At 40.1% G+C, this 14794-nt stretch overlaps 1 protein-coding gene across 1 annotated transcript; it reads left to right on the forward strand.

Moving 5' to 3' along the window:
• The first annotated feature begins 12387 nt into the window (after positions 1–12387).
• On the forward strand, positions 12388–13139 carry LOC120858100 (ras-related protein Rab-7b-like). The gene has a single exon (XM_040233960.1). The coding sequence runs from the start codon at positions 12567–12569 to the stop codon at positions 13137–13139; it is 573 nt and encodes a 190-aa protein (XP_040089894.1). The 5' UTR covers positions 12388–12566.
• Positions 13140–14794: the final 1655 nt, after the last annotated feature.

Genomic DNA, 14794 nt, shown 5'->3' on the forward strand with positions numbered 1-14794 from the left:
TACCCTGCTTATTTAACTTCTATGCAGAGTACATCATGAGAAACACTGAACTGGAAGAAGCACAAGCTGGAATCAACATTGCTGGGAGAAATATCAATAACCTCAGATATGCAGATGACACCACTCTTATGGCAAAAAGTGAAGAGGAACTAAAAAGCCTCTTGATGAAAGTGAAAGAGGAGAGTGAAAAGGTTGGCTTAAAGCTCAACATTCAGAAAACGAAGATCATGGCATCCAGTCCCATCACTTCATGGCAAATAGATGGGGAAACAGTGGAAACAATGTCAGACTTTATTTTTCTGGGCTCCAAAATCACGGCAGATGGTGATTGCAGCCATGAAATTAAAAAACACTTACTCCTTGGAAAGGAAAGTTATGACCAACCTAGAGCGCATATTGAAAAACAGAGACATTACTTTGCCAACAAATGTCCATCTAGTCAAGGCTATGGTTTTTCCAGTAGTCATGTATGGATGTGAGAGTTGGACTGTGAAGAAGGCTGAGCACAGAAGAATTGATGCTTTTGAACTGTGGTGTTGGAGAAGACTCTTGAGAGTCCCTTGGATTGCGAGGAGATCCAACCAGTCCATTCTGAAGGAGATAAGCCCTGGGGTTTCTTTGGAAGGAATGATGCTAAAACTGAAACTCCAGTACTTTGGCCACCTCCTGCGAAGAGTTGACTCATTGGAAAAGACTTTGATGCTGGGAGGGATTGGGGGCAGGAGGAGAAGGGGTGACAGAGGATGAGATGGCTGGATGCATCACCGACTCGATGGACATGAGTCTGAGTGAACTCCGGGAGTTGGTGATGTTCAGGGAGGACTGGCGTGCTGCAATTCATGGGGTCACAAAAAGTCGGACACGACTGAGCTACTGAACTGAACTGAACTGAGAACTAGTTTGCTAAAATTCTTTTAAGGACTTTTTTGTCTATGTTCACAATATACATGTGAGGCAAGAGGTAGATCTGCCCCCAGCCCCAGGGTGGCTAATTTGAATTCATTCCCTATGGACAGAAATTCCAAAACATCAGTAGCAGAACAATTGAGAGAGGAGGCTGGAACCTGACCAGATAAAAGATAAGAGACCACATATTTCTCACTCTTGAAGTCAGAAAAACTTTCTCAACTAGAGAGTTTCTTGGAGGTCAAAGTGGGAGTGAGGTCAAAGCTACTCATAGGCCATCTTGGTTGAGAGACACACATGCACATATGGGAGGATCCTGAGATATACCAAATACAGGCTAATCAAATTGATTAGCCAAAGGAAACTCAACAGAAATGCCCCATAAAAGTGGTTCAAGCTACCACAAAGGCATGATTCTCTGAGTCCACCTGCGTGTCTACCCACACATACTATACTCTTTTCCTTCTAGTAAGCACTTTGCCTGTTTCACTACTTTCCATCTTTGTGGGAAATTTTTTCTGCAGGGCCAAGGCCTTGTCACTGGCCACAAGTCTAGGAGCATGGATTCAGCTCTCTCACTGCTACAACCTGACCTCAATCCCTGGCCAGAACCAAAACCCTGCTTTAAGCTGCTGTAGGCCAAGGCCATCCAAGATCTCATTGATTTGTGATTTTCTTCTTCTATAATACCTCTATTGGGTTTTGATGTTAGGATTATTCTGGCCCCACAAAACAAGTTATAAAATGTTCCCTCCTCCTCTAGTTTTTGAGAGAGTTTCTTAAAGTTTTATAGAATTCACTGCAGCACGCCCAGCTTCCCTCTCCTTCAATGTTTCCCAGAGGTTGCTCAAACTCATGTCCATTGAGTCAGTGATTGAGGGCGGAGGAGAAGGGGATGACAGGATGAGATGGTTGGATGGCAGCACCGACTCAGTGGACATGCTGCAGTCCATGGGGTCACAAAGAGTCAGACATGACTGAGCAACTGAACAACAAAATTAACTCGTGCCAATTTTGGTAACTGGTATCTTTCAAATAATTTGCCTATTTCATTTAAAATGTCAAGTTTACTGGCACGTTAGTTCATAATACTGCCTTTTTACTCTGTTGATATTTGTAGGGTATGCAGTGATGTCTCTTCTTTCACATCAGTGTGTGTTTATGCTCAGTTGCTCAGTCATGTCCAACTCTTTGCAGTCCCATGGACTGCAGCCCACCAGGCTCCTGTGTCCATGGAAGTTTCCAGGCAAGTGTACTGGCGTGGGTTGCCACTTCCTACTCCAGGGCATCGTCCTGACCCAGGGATCGAATCTGTGTCTCTTGCATCTCCTCCACTTACAGGTAGATTCTTTACCACTAGTGCCACCTCATATTAATAATTTGTGCTTAATCTGTTTGTTAATCATCTAAAAGAATATTTATCAATTTTATTGGTTTGTCAAAGATATAATTTTGTTTTATTGGTTTTTTGGTATTATCAGTTCTTTTTGTATTTCATTGTTTTCCATTATTTCATTTTGTATTCCATTATTTCCTTTGTTCTGTTTCTTTGAGATTACCTTGCTCTTCTTTATCTAGCTTCTCAAGGTGGAAGCTTAGATGACTGATTTTAAATTTTTATCTTTTCCTATATAGCCATTTAAAAATATAAACTTCCTTCTATGGCGGCTCAGGTGGCAAAGAATCAGCCTGCAATGCAGGAGATCCAGGTTCAGTCCCTGGGTCGAGAAGATCCCCTGGAGAAGAGAATGACTACCCACTCCAGTATTCTTGCCTGGAAAATTCCATGGACAGAGGAGCTGGCAGGCTACAGTCCATGGGGTTACAAAGAGTCAGACGTGACTGAGCAACTAACACTTTCACTTTTCATATAGCCATTTAAAGATATAAATTTTCTTCTAAGGACTGCTTTAGCTGTATCACACAAATTTTTTTTAATTTTATTTTTACTTTATTTTACTTTACAATACTGTATTGGTTTTGCCATACATTGACATGAATCCACCACGGGTGTATACAAGTTCCCAATCCTGAATCCCCCTCCCACCTCCCACCATTTTTATATATTCTAATTTCCCTTGTGATTTCTTCCTTTACATTTCAGTTGTTGAACAGTATGTTGCTGTAATTAATAATACTGTATCGAATACTTGAAAGTTGCTAAGAGAGTAGATATTAAAAATTCTCCTGGGGACTCCCTGGTGATCCAATGGTTAAGAATCTGCCTTGCAATGCAAGGGACACCAGTTTGATCCCTGGTTCAGGGAGATACACATGCTGTGGAGCAACCAAGCACAAGTGCTCCAACTACTGAGTCTATGCTCTGGAGCCCACAAGTCACAACTACTGAGCCCACACACTGCAGCTACTGCAGCCTTAGTGACTAAGACCCCGTGGTCCCCGCAAGAGAAGCCACCACAAGCAGAAGCCCAGGCACCACAATGAAGAGCGACCGCTGCTCACCACAACTAGAGAAAGTCCACAACAAAGAACCAGAGCAGCCAAAGTCAAAGAAAGAAAGAAAGAGAATTAATTGTAATAAGTAAATAAAATAAAAGTTCTCATGACACAAAAAAATTTTGCAATTGTGTTTGGTGATGGATATTAACTAGATTACCATGGTGATCATTTTGCTATATATTCAAATGTCAAATTATTATGTTGTACACCTGAAACTAATAGAATGCTATATGCCAATTATATCTCAATTTTTTAAAGTATGTTGCTTAAATTCTCAATACTTAGAGCTGTTTCTAGATATCTTAACGCTATTGATTTGTTAATTTACATTCCCTGTGGTCAAAGAAAGTGTATCTTTTATATTGTATATCCAATAACATAGATTTATAATTACTTATTATGCTTTTGTAATTTAAGTTCTATTCCAACTTTGAACGTGATTTACATGCCTACATTACAATACTGTAGGATTCTATGTTTGTCCATATATTTACCTTTACCAGAGTGTTTTATACTTTGGAATGGTTTTGTATTGCTGTTTATCATCCTTTTGTGTCATCTTGAAGGACATTTTTCAGTATTTCTTGTAGGGCAGGTCTAGTGGTAATGAATTTCTTCAGTTTTTGTTTATCTGGGGAAATCTTAATTTCTCCATTTTTGAAGCACATTTTTGCTGGATACAGTATTCTGGTTGGCAGGTTTTTTCTTTTAACACTTGAAATATTTCATCCCATTTCCTCTGTCCTGCAAGGTTTCTGCTGAGAAATTGAATGATAATCTAGTAAGAGCCCCCTTGTAGTGACAAGTCACTTTCCTCAAACTAGTTTTAAGATACTCTCTTCGTGACTTTTGACAGCTTCATTATAGTGTATTTTAATGTAGGTCTCTTTAGTTTGATCCTACTGGAGTTTTTTGAGCTTCTTGAAGTTGTATGTCCAAATCCCTCCTCAGATCTCGAAAGGTTTCATCTATTATTTCTTCAAATATGCTCTCTGCCCCTTTCTCTCTTTTTCCTCCTTCTGTGACTCCCGGAATACATATGTTTCTCTGTATGATGGCATCCCATGAGGCTCTCTTCATGTTTCTTCTCTCCTTTTTCTCTCAGCTCCTCTGCCCCAGTAGTTTCAAAAATCCTAAATTTGCTGAATCATTCCTCTGCCTGGTAAAGTCTGCTGTTGATGCCCTATATTACATTAGTCAATCCAGTTATTACATTTTTCAGTTGCAGAATTTTCATTTGGTTTTTCTTCTTTATATATATTTTTTTAATTTTGAAAGTATGATACTCATTTATAAGAGACATGGAAAATACAGAACAAGGTTATATATAGTTCCACTATATATTACAATTATTTTTTAAGTAGATAAATCAGGATTTTTAGTTGAAGTTTCAATATCAAACTCTCAAAAATTAATAGAATGAATATACAGAGAAGTAGGAGGATATATTAGACCTGAAAAGCACTATGACTAATTCAGCATAATTAAGATTTATACAATTTTCACACAATAGTAGGATACGAATTCTATTCATGTTCCCATAGCCTATAAACTAGTAGACACTGAAACATATCCAGGGACATAAAACAAGATGAAAAAATTTCGTTGTCTAAAGGTATTGAAATCATGCACAGTCCATTCTCTTATCACAGTGGAACTAAGTTAGAAATCAATATAAAAATATATCTGAAAATAACCCACATATTTTCAAGTGCAATGTGACATTTACCAAGAGAGAATTTCGACTTAGCCATCAAAAGCCTCCGTAAAGTTAGACTGAGAAAAGCACAGAGGGTGACTGCAGAGAAGAAAGCATTTAAATGAGAAATTAATAATAAATTAATATTAAAGATACTTTACCATAAAGGTGGTATCATCTGCGTTTCTGAGGTATTTGATATTTCTCCCAGCAATCTTTATTCCAGTTTGTGCTTCATCCAGCCCAGCATTTCTCATGATGTACTCTGCATAGAAGTTAAATAAGCAGGGTGACAATAAACAGCCTTGATGTACTCCTTTCCCTATTTGGAACCAGTCTGTTGTTTCATGCCCAGTTCTAACTGTTGCTTCTTGACCTCCATACAGATTTTTCAGGAGGCAGGTCAGGTGGTCTAGTATTCCCATCTCTTTCAGAATTTTCCACAGTTTGTTGTGATCCACACAGTCAAAGGCTTTGGCATAGTCAATAAAGCAAAAGTAGATATTTTTCTAGAACTCTCTTGCTTTTTTGATGATCCAGTGGATGTTGGCAATTTGATCTCTGGTTCCTCTGTCTTTTCTAAATCCAGCTTGAACATCTGGAAGTTCACGGTTCATGTACTATTGAAGCCTTGCTTGGAGAATTTTGAGCATTACTTTGCTAACCTGTGCTGCTGCTGCTGCTGCTAAGTTGCTTCAGTCGTGTCCGACTCTGTACAACCCCATAGATGGCAGCCCACCAGGCTCCCCCGTCCCTGGGATTCTCCAGGCAAGAATACTGGAGTGGGTTGTCATTTCCTTCTCCAATGCTTGAAAGTGAAAAGTGAAAGTGAAGTCCCTCATTCGTGTACAATTCTTGGCGACCCCATGGGCTGCAATCCACCAGGCTCCTCCACCCATGGGATTTTCCAGGCAAGAGTACTGGAGTGGTTTGCCGTTGAGATGAGTGCAATTGTGCAGTAGTTTGAACATTCTTTGGCACTGACTTTCTTTGGGGTTGGAATGAAAAGTGATCTTTTCCAGTCCTGTGGCCACTGCTGAGTTTTCCAAATTTGTTGACATATTGAGTGCAGCACTTTCACAGCATCATCTTTTAGGATTTGAAATAGCTCAGCTGGAATTCCATCACCTCCACTAGCTATATGAAGAAGACATACAGATGGCTAACAAACACCTGAAAAGATGCTCAACACTGCTCATTATTAGAGTAATGCAAATCAAAACTACAATGAGACATCACCTCACACCGGTCAGAATGGCCACCATCAAAAATCTACAAACAATAAATGCTGGAGAGAGTGTGAAGAAAATGGAACCCTCTTACACTGTTGGTGGGAGTATAAATTGATACGGCTACTATGGAAGACGATATGGAGATTCCTTGAAAAACTAGGAATAAAACCACCATATGACCCAGCAATCCCAATCCTAGGCATATATCCTGAGGAAACCAAAATTGAAAAAGACACACGTACCCCAATGTTCATTTCAGCACTATTTACAATAGCTAGAACATGGAAGCATCCTAGATGTCCACTGACAGATGAATGGATAAAGAAGTTGTGGCACATATATACAATGGAATATTACTTAGCCATAAAAAGGAATGCATTTGAGTCAGTTCTAAAGAGGTGCTTGAACCTAGAACCTATTATACAGAGTGAAGTAAGTCAGAAAGAGAAAGAGAAATATCATATACCAACACATACATTTGGAATCTAGAAAGATGGTACTGAGGAAATTATTTGCTGGGCAACAATGGAGACACAGACATAGAGAACAGACTCATGGACACGGTGGGGAGAGGGGAGGAGTGGGTGAGATGTACAGAGACAGTAACATGGGAACTTACATGACCATGTGTAAAATTGATAGCCAGTGGGAATTTGCTGTATGCCTCAGAGAACTCAAACAGGGGCTCTATATCAACCTAGAGAGGTGGGATGGGGAGGGAGGTGGGAGGGAGGCTCAGGAGGGAAGGGACATGGGTGTACTTATGGTTGATTCTTATTGATGTTTGACAGACAAAAATGAAATTCTTTAAAGCAATTATCCTTTAATTAAATAAATTTAAGATAATATACATATGTATTTTAAATTAAAATAAGAAAAATCACATTGTAAAAATAAATAAATAAAGTGGCCAAAATAAAGAAGAAAAGAAAAGAAAATCTTCCAGAAAGGGGAAAAAAAAAAACTCTGTAAAACAATTATCATTCTATTAAAAATAAATTAATTAAAAAACAAGGGATTCCCTGGTAGTCTGTCCAGTGGTTAAGACTCCAGTTCCCAATACAGGGGCCCTGGGTTTGATCCTTGGTCAGGGAATTAAATCCCACATGCTGCAACTAAGAACTGGCACAGCCAAATAAATAAAATTTTTTTAAATCACTAAGATAATAAATTTTCTAGACTTTTAGCAGTAATAATAGATGTCAAAATACAAGGAATTATATCAAAGTTTTGAATGAATATATGTTAGAAATCAGGCATTTGCTTCATACTAAGTCAAACAAGTAGAATCAAAATGTCATAAACTTTTTTAACTAGGCAAAAATTCATAAATTTTCTAAATGGTTCTTCCTTACAATTTCTCTTTGTTGATATTCGTGTTTTGTTCATGTATCATTTTCCTGATTTCATTTTAATTGTCTCTCTGTGTTCTCTTTTAATTCATGAACATCTTATGATAATTATTTTGAATTCTGTCTGTTCGTTCATATATTGTCATTTCTTTAGGGTTGGTTTCTGGAGTTTTAATCTGTTCCTTTAAATAGGCGATATTTTTCTGTTTCTTTGTGTGTGTTGTTTTCTGTTAGGACTTCAGCATTTGAAAATTCAGCTACCTCTCTTAGTTTCTGTGGTCTGGTGTCCTCAGGGAAACCTCAGGTCTGGTTTCCTTGGGCTTCCCTGGTGGCTCAGAGGGTAAAGCGTCTGCCTGCAATGGGGGAGACCCGAGTTCGATTCCTGGGTCGGGAAGATCCCCTGGAGAAGGAAATGGCAATCCATTCCAGCACTCTTGCCTAGAAAATCCCATGGACGGAGGAGCCTGATAGGCTACAGTCCATGGGGTCGCAAAGAGTCAGACACGACTGAGCGACTTCATTTTCACTTTCACTTTCCTCAGGGAGGACTTTCTCCAATCAGCTGGAGAATCTGGAGACCTCTGAAGCCTTTTCTGGGGATGCAACCTCTTTGGACACGTGTCATCTCCTAATTCAGAAGTTTACCAATTCTCCGTAAGATCTCCTCTTTGTGTCTGCAATACTCTACAGTTTCTCTGACACTGTAGAAAGTTGCGGTACTGGAGTTCCACCTAGTGTCCATCTGTGGCACTGCAAACTGGTGCTAGACCAAGCCACCTTGATCGCCTCTGTTCTCGATGACCCGCAACCTGGTGTCCCGTTCCTCTCAGCGCTTAGACTCAGATAAGACAGAAACAAGTCCCTTGGCAGCACCACAAAAACTCAGAATATTGGATATACATTTCACTTCATTCCTTCCCAAGGAAGAATTCAGGAGTTAGAAGTTTCCTTAATTATGCCAGGCCAAGCTGAGGGAAAGTGCGCTGGTGAATGAATGTAAAGAATCTTCCTGCCCGGCTTCATGCTTACATTGGTAGCAGAAATTTTTTTCTCTCTCTCCCTCTTTCTCTCTTTTTTTAAACACAAAATTTCCTTTACCACTTTCAGGCCAAAAATAGAAGTATGTATTTTCTTTTACCCCTGTTTCAGGCCTACTGGCCCCAAAAGATGAGAAACAACAGTTTGTACCCATTTTTAGGAATGGGCACATCTAAATGGCATAACCTTTCAAATCTGAGGATTTCACTTTCACAAAATTACAAATGGCTTATTTCTACAGACATCCACAATTTCTACAGACATCCACAATATAAGAAATGAGGAATGGAAGATACATTTCTTCATAACCATTTGGAGAGCAGTTTGGTGCCACTCTCCCCAGACTCAGGGCAATTTTGTCTCCAGCTGTGACTGAAAGCCTGCCATTTAGTCTCATGGAACCACCAGGAGGAGAGCTGAGGAAGGATGTTTTACCCATTTAACAAACCTTAGGAGTACCAGGGTCTCCCATCCCATTGGAGCCTGCCACGTGTTAATGAAGTAAAGCGCTGGATTGTCCCTGTTTACACTGTTTCAGTTTGCCATTTTATTGAAAGAGGAAGAGGACAGCCAGTTAGCAGCTGAAGCTGAAAGAAGAATCTGAACTCCCAAAATCTAACAGGAAGATCTCTCTCCCAGGAATTTCTTAACTGGATTCTAGATTTCTCACAGAGGCAATTGGTTCATATGTTGTTAAATCCTTGTCTCCAGGGGTGAAGGAGTTTCTGAGGTTTCCTGTTAGGCCATCTTGCTAATGTCTTTTATTGCCTCATTTTTCTCTGCTGAATGGTCACGTTTCTCTGCTTCTTTGCATTTCTAATAATTGTTTTATTAGATGCTGGACATTAAGGGTGTTCTGTTATTGAGTATCTGAATTGTATTGCCTTCCTTTAATGAGTTTTGGCTTTGTACTGCTGGACAGTGAGGATACTTAAGGTTCAGTTTAATCTTTTGAGATTTGTTTTTATGTTTTGTTAGAGCAGGTCAGTTGCACTCACTTCACATACTACCAACATTATGCTCAAAATCCTTCAAGCTAGGCTTCAGCAGTACGTGAACCGAGAACTTTCAAATGTATAAGCTGAATTTAGAAAAGGCAGAGGAATCAGAGATCAAACTGCCAACATTCACTGGATCATGGAGAAAGTAAGAGAGTTCCAGAAAAACATCTACTTCTGCTTCATTGACTATGCTGAAGTCTTAGACTATGTGGATCACAACAAACTGTGGAAAATTCTTAGAGATGGGAAAACCAGACCACCTTACCTATCTCCTGAGAAACCCGTATGCAGGTCAAGAAGCAACAGTTAGAACCGAACGTGGAACAACAGACTGGTTCAAACTTGGGAAAGGGGTATGACAAGACTGTATATTGTCACCTTGCTTATTTAATTTATATGCAAAATACTGGATGAATCACAAGTTGGAATCAAGATTGCTGGGAGAAATAACTTCAGATATGCAGATAATACCATTCTAATAGCAGAAAGTGAAGAGGAATTAAAGAGTCTCTTGATGAGGATGAAAGAGGAGACAGAAAAAGCTGGCTCAACATTTTAAAAAATTAAAAATTCAACTTAACATAAAAAACAAACCTCAGATCATGGCCTCTGGTCCCATCACTCACTTCATGGCAAATAGAAGGGGAAAAAGTGGAAACAGGAAAAGACTTTATTTTCTTGGTCTCCAAAAAAGATGTTGACTGCAGCCAAAAAATGAAAAGATGCTTGCTCTTTGGAAGAAAAGCTATGACAAACCTAAACAGCGTATTAAAAAGCAGAGATATCACTTTGCCAGCAAAGGTCCACTTAGTCGAAGCTATGGTTTTTTCAGTAGTCATGTATGGATGTGAGAGTTGGACTATAAAGAAAGCTGACCACCAAATAATTGATGCTTTTGAACTGTGGTGTTGGAGAAGACTCTTGAGAGTCCCTTGGACTGCAAGGAGATCCAACCAGTCCATCCTAAAGGAAATCAGTCCTGAATATTCATTGAAAGGACTGATGTTGAAGCTGAAACTCCAATATTTGGCCACCTGATGCAAAGAACTGACTCATTTGAAAAGATCCCAATGCTGGGAAAGATTGAAGGCAGGAGGAGAAGGGGACAACAGAGGATGAGATGGTTGGATGGCATCACCAACTCGATGGACATGAGTTTGAGCAAGCTCCAGGAGTTGGTGATGGACAGGGAGGCCTGGCATGCTGCAGTCCATGAGGTCACAAAGAGTCAGACACGACCAAGCGACTGAACTGAACCCCTGAGAGAAGGGAAATGATTGAAGTGAACTATGACCACCATGACTTTCTGCCTTTCCAGACTCAAGATCAAAGAAGGGGCAAGGCATGATTATCTCACTGAGTTGAAGAGCCAGAGATCAGCATTTGGGAAAGCAGAAATTGTCTGAATTTGTAGGCAGAAGAGGAGGGAGACATGCAGAAAAAGAATTCTAGAAACCTGTATATGGATAGCCACAAGAGTTTAGCTGAGTATTATTAAGTATAGATTGAGTAACTACTGGAATTCATACAGAGTTGGAGATATTTAAGGTCCAATCAACCAGAGTGGAGACATCTTATTGAAAACTGGGAGCATTCAATAGAACCTCAGAAAGATTACACTTTAGAAATAGGATAAAATTAGTCCAAGAATAAAGATTAAATCTTTTTTTCTTTGCATTTTATTTTTTAATTTATTTATTTTAATTGGAGGCTAATTACTTCTTTACCTGCTCTGTTGTTTTTCAGTCTTGAAGTCATGTCTAACTCTTTGTGACCCCACAGACTGCAATACACCAGGCTGTGTCCTCCACCATCTCCAAGAGTTGGCTCAAATTCATGTCCACTGAGTCAGTGATGCTATCTAGACATCTCATCCTGCCATCCCCTTCTCCTTTTGCCCTCAGTATTTCCCAGCATCAGGATCTTTCCCAAAGACTAGGTTTTTCACATCAGGTGGCCAAAGTATTGGCGCTTCAGCTTCAGCATCAGTCCTTCCAACAAATATTCAGGATTGATCTTCTTTCTAATATGCTTTTTAATATGCTGTCTAGGTTGGCCATAGCTTTTCTTCCAAGGAGCAAGCATCTTTTAATTTCATGGCTGCAGTCACCATCTGCAGTGATTTTGGAGCCCAGAAAAATAGTCTCTTACTGTTTCTCTCAGAGGTTACACTCCTGTGTTAGGTTTCCCAATAGCTATTAACAGACACTTCACATATTGTGTCAATTATGTAATTGTTTACATTAGGAGTGCTAACCTGGTGCCAGTCTACTCCTTAATAGGTAGAAGCTGAAGACCCAACCTCATTGTTAGCTTTCTGAAGTCTTCCAGTTCAGTTCAGTTCAGTAGCACAGTTGTGTCCAACTCTTTGCAACCCCATGAATCTCAGCACGCCAGGCCTCCCTGTCCATCACCAACTCCTGGAGTTCAGTCAGACTCACGTCCATCGAGTCAGTGATGCCATCCAGCCATCTCATCCTCTGTCGCCCCCTTCTCCTCCTGCCCCCAATCCCTCCCAATGAGTCAACTCTTCTCATGAGGTGGCCAAAGTACTGGAGTTTCAGCTTTAGCATCATTCCTTCCAAAGAAATCCCAGGGCTGATCTCCTTCAGAATGGATTGGTTGGATCTCCTTGCAGTCCAAGGGACTCTCAAGAGTCTTCTCCAACACCACAGTTCAAAAGCATCAATTCGAGGAAGTGACTTGGCCTCAGCAACTTTGCTCCCAAAGCCTTTTTCCTTTGATCTAGCTGAGACTGCTCTTCTAAGAGGAGCCCCCCAGACTCAGAGAGAACCCCCCACCTGCCATCGGAGGCTGAGAAGGCTCTGGAAGCTTTTCCTGGTTCTTGTCTGTTCCCCAGAGATTCTGAAGCCCCTCCATGAATCCTCGGAAGAAGGTGGACCTCAAGCTCATCATCATTGGAGCCCTGGGTGTTGGAAAGACCTCCCTCCTGCACCGATATGTGCATCAGACGTTTTACGAAGACTATCAGACCACACTGGGGGCCAGCATCCTCTCCAAGATTATTATACTGGATGACACAACCTTGAAGCTACAGATCTGGGACACAGGTGGCCAGGAGCGATTCCGCTCCATGGTGTCTACATTCTACAAAGGCTCTGATGGCTGTGTCCTGGCTTTTGACGTCACTGACCCGGAGTCCTTCGAAGCCCTGGAAACCTGGTGGGGTGATGTTCTGGCCAAAACCATTCCGATGGAGCAGTCCTACCCCATGGTGGTGCTGGGGAACAAGATCGATCTGGCAGACGGGCAGGTACCGTCGGCTCATCCCTCCATTCACCAAACATGTGAGGACCAGCTACATGCCAGGCGCTGGGCTAAGTCCCACACAGATAGAGCTGAAGCAGGCATAGTCCTTACCTTAAGAATTTCACAGTCTAATAATGGATGCATTTTAAAGATAATTATGGTGCAATATGGTAAATCATGAGCAATCATAGAGAACACCTTGGGGACCACAGTGAAATGGCATCTATCTACTGAAATCCTGGGTATAGAAAGGGCTTCCTAGAGGGAGTGGGTTCCAGGCTGAAGAAACAACATGAGCAAACATAAGAAATAGCATCATGATATGAGCTGAGAACCGAAGGCAATTCTGTCTAGAGACAGGGAATGGAAGAATAAAGGCCTAAGAAGTAGGCACGTGGGATTTGAATTAACCTGTAGAATAGAATTTTTTTTTTAGTAGAATATTAGTTCTACCCAAGGTCAGATAGGGAGTCTGTACTTACGAATCCTTGAGTCTTCAAATATTCTGAGAAAATAGTAATATGTATTTTTATTAGCTTAAGCATATTCTACATCCTCTGGCTAACCACTTAACAAATGATCTGCCTGCTCCGTGACGGCAGTGACCACATTTATGTAGGTATTTACTTATTGCAGTGGCATTGAGTCAAGCTCTGTTCATTGTTGCCTACTAATAAGAAAAGAGTAAAAGTAATTTAATTTATAAAAGATGTTCTTGTGCCAAACAAAACCCAAAAGACACCACAAAGAGTGTTTGAACAAGTTGTCTTAGTGTTTCAAATAGAGACAATAAATGGGGAACTGAATCATCAAAAAAAAAAAAAAAAGCATCAATTCTTCAGTGCTCAGCCTTCTTCACAGTCCAACTCTAACATCCATACATGACCACAGGAAAAACCATAGCCTTGACTAGACGGACCTTAGTTGGCAAAGTAATGTCTCTGCTTTTGAATATGCTATCTGAAGTCTTTACTGTCCTTTAAATTCTAGTTCATATTCCACCTTACCCTTTCATTTCCCTACTCCTTTCTCTATAATTTCAGTAAACTGTAGCTCTTTTGTGTCAGTTATCCCATTCCATATTGTACCATAGTTATCTACAGGAAAATTCTATGTCTTGACCATCCCATAATGCCCTACATGTTGTAGGGTTCAAAAATACATTTGTTAAATGAGATACCCCAAAATATATTGTCTTCTTATCAGTAGAAGACACGACTGAGTGACTTCACTTTCACTTTTCACTTTCATGCATTAGAGAAGGAAATGGCAACCCACTCCAGTGTTCTTACCTGGAGAATCCCAGAGACAGGGAAGCCTGGTGGGCTGCCATCTATGGGGTCACACAGAGTCGGACATGACTGAAGCGACTTAGCAGCAGCAGCAGTTATCAGTAGAAACACAAAGGATAAATAACATTCCCACTTAATGGAAGGTTGGGATATATATGGTGTATATATGGTGTATATATACACACATATATATGGTTTATATATAGACACAAAGCTCCAATGAAAAAACAGTTAAGCAAATGGTGTTGTATCTATTATATGTAATGAATATTATATGATTGTTTTAAATGAAGCAATATAAAATGTTTACAATAAAATGTTAGGTGAAATACTAGGATTAAAATTGTATGTATGAAAATTACCACTATTTATAAAATGCATATAAAAAACTGGAAGGAAAATAATTTGGAGTAATGGAGTTATTTTAAGGTGTATGTGCTGTTCACATGTTTTTATTGCCAAGATCTAAAATTAGATCTTGAAAGACAATTGGCCTGGCTATCTAACTACCTTCATGAAGGATGACATGGGATGACCAGTTATT

The sequence above is a fragment of the Oryx dammah genome, unplaced genomic scaffold (assembly GCF_014754425.2).
Source record: "Oryx dammah isolate SB20612 unplaced genomic scaffold, SCBI_Odam_1.1 HiC_scaffold_29, whole genome shotgun sequence".
Classification (NCBI taxonomy): Eukaryota; Metazoa; Chordata; class Mammalia; order Artiodactyla; family Bovidae; genus Oryx; species Oryx dammah.

Coding starts and splice junctions, on each gene's coding strand:
- LOC120858100 (XM_040233960.1), top strand. CDS start 12,567: ATGAATCCTCGGAAGAAGGTGGACCTCAAGCTCATCATCATTGGAGCC.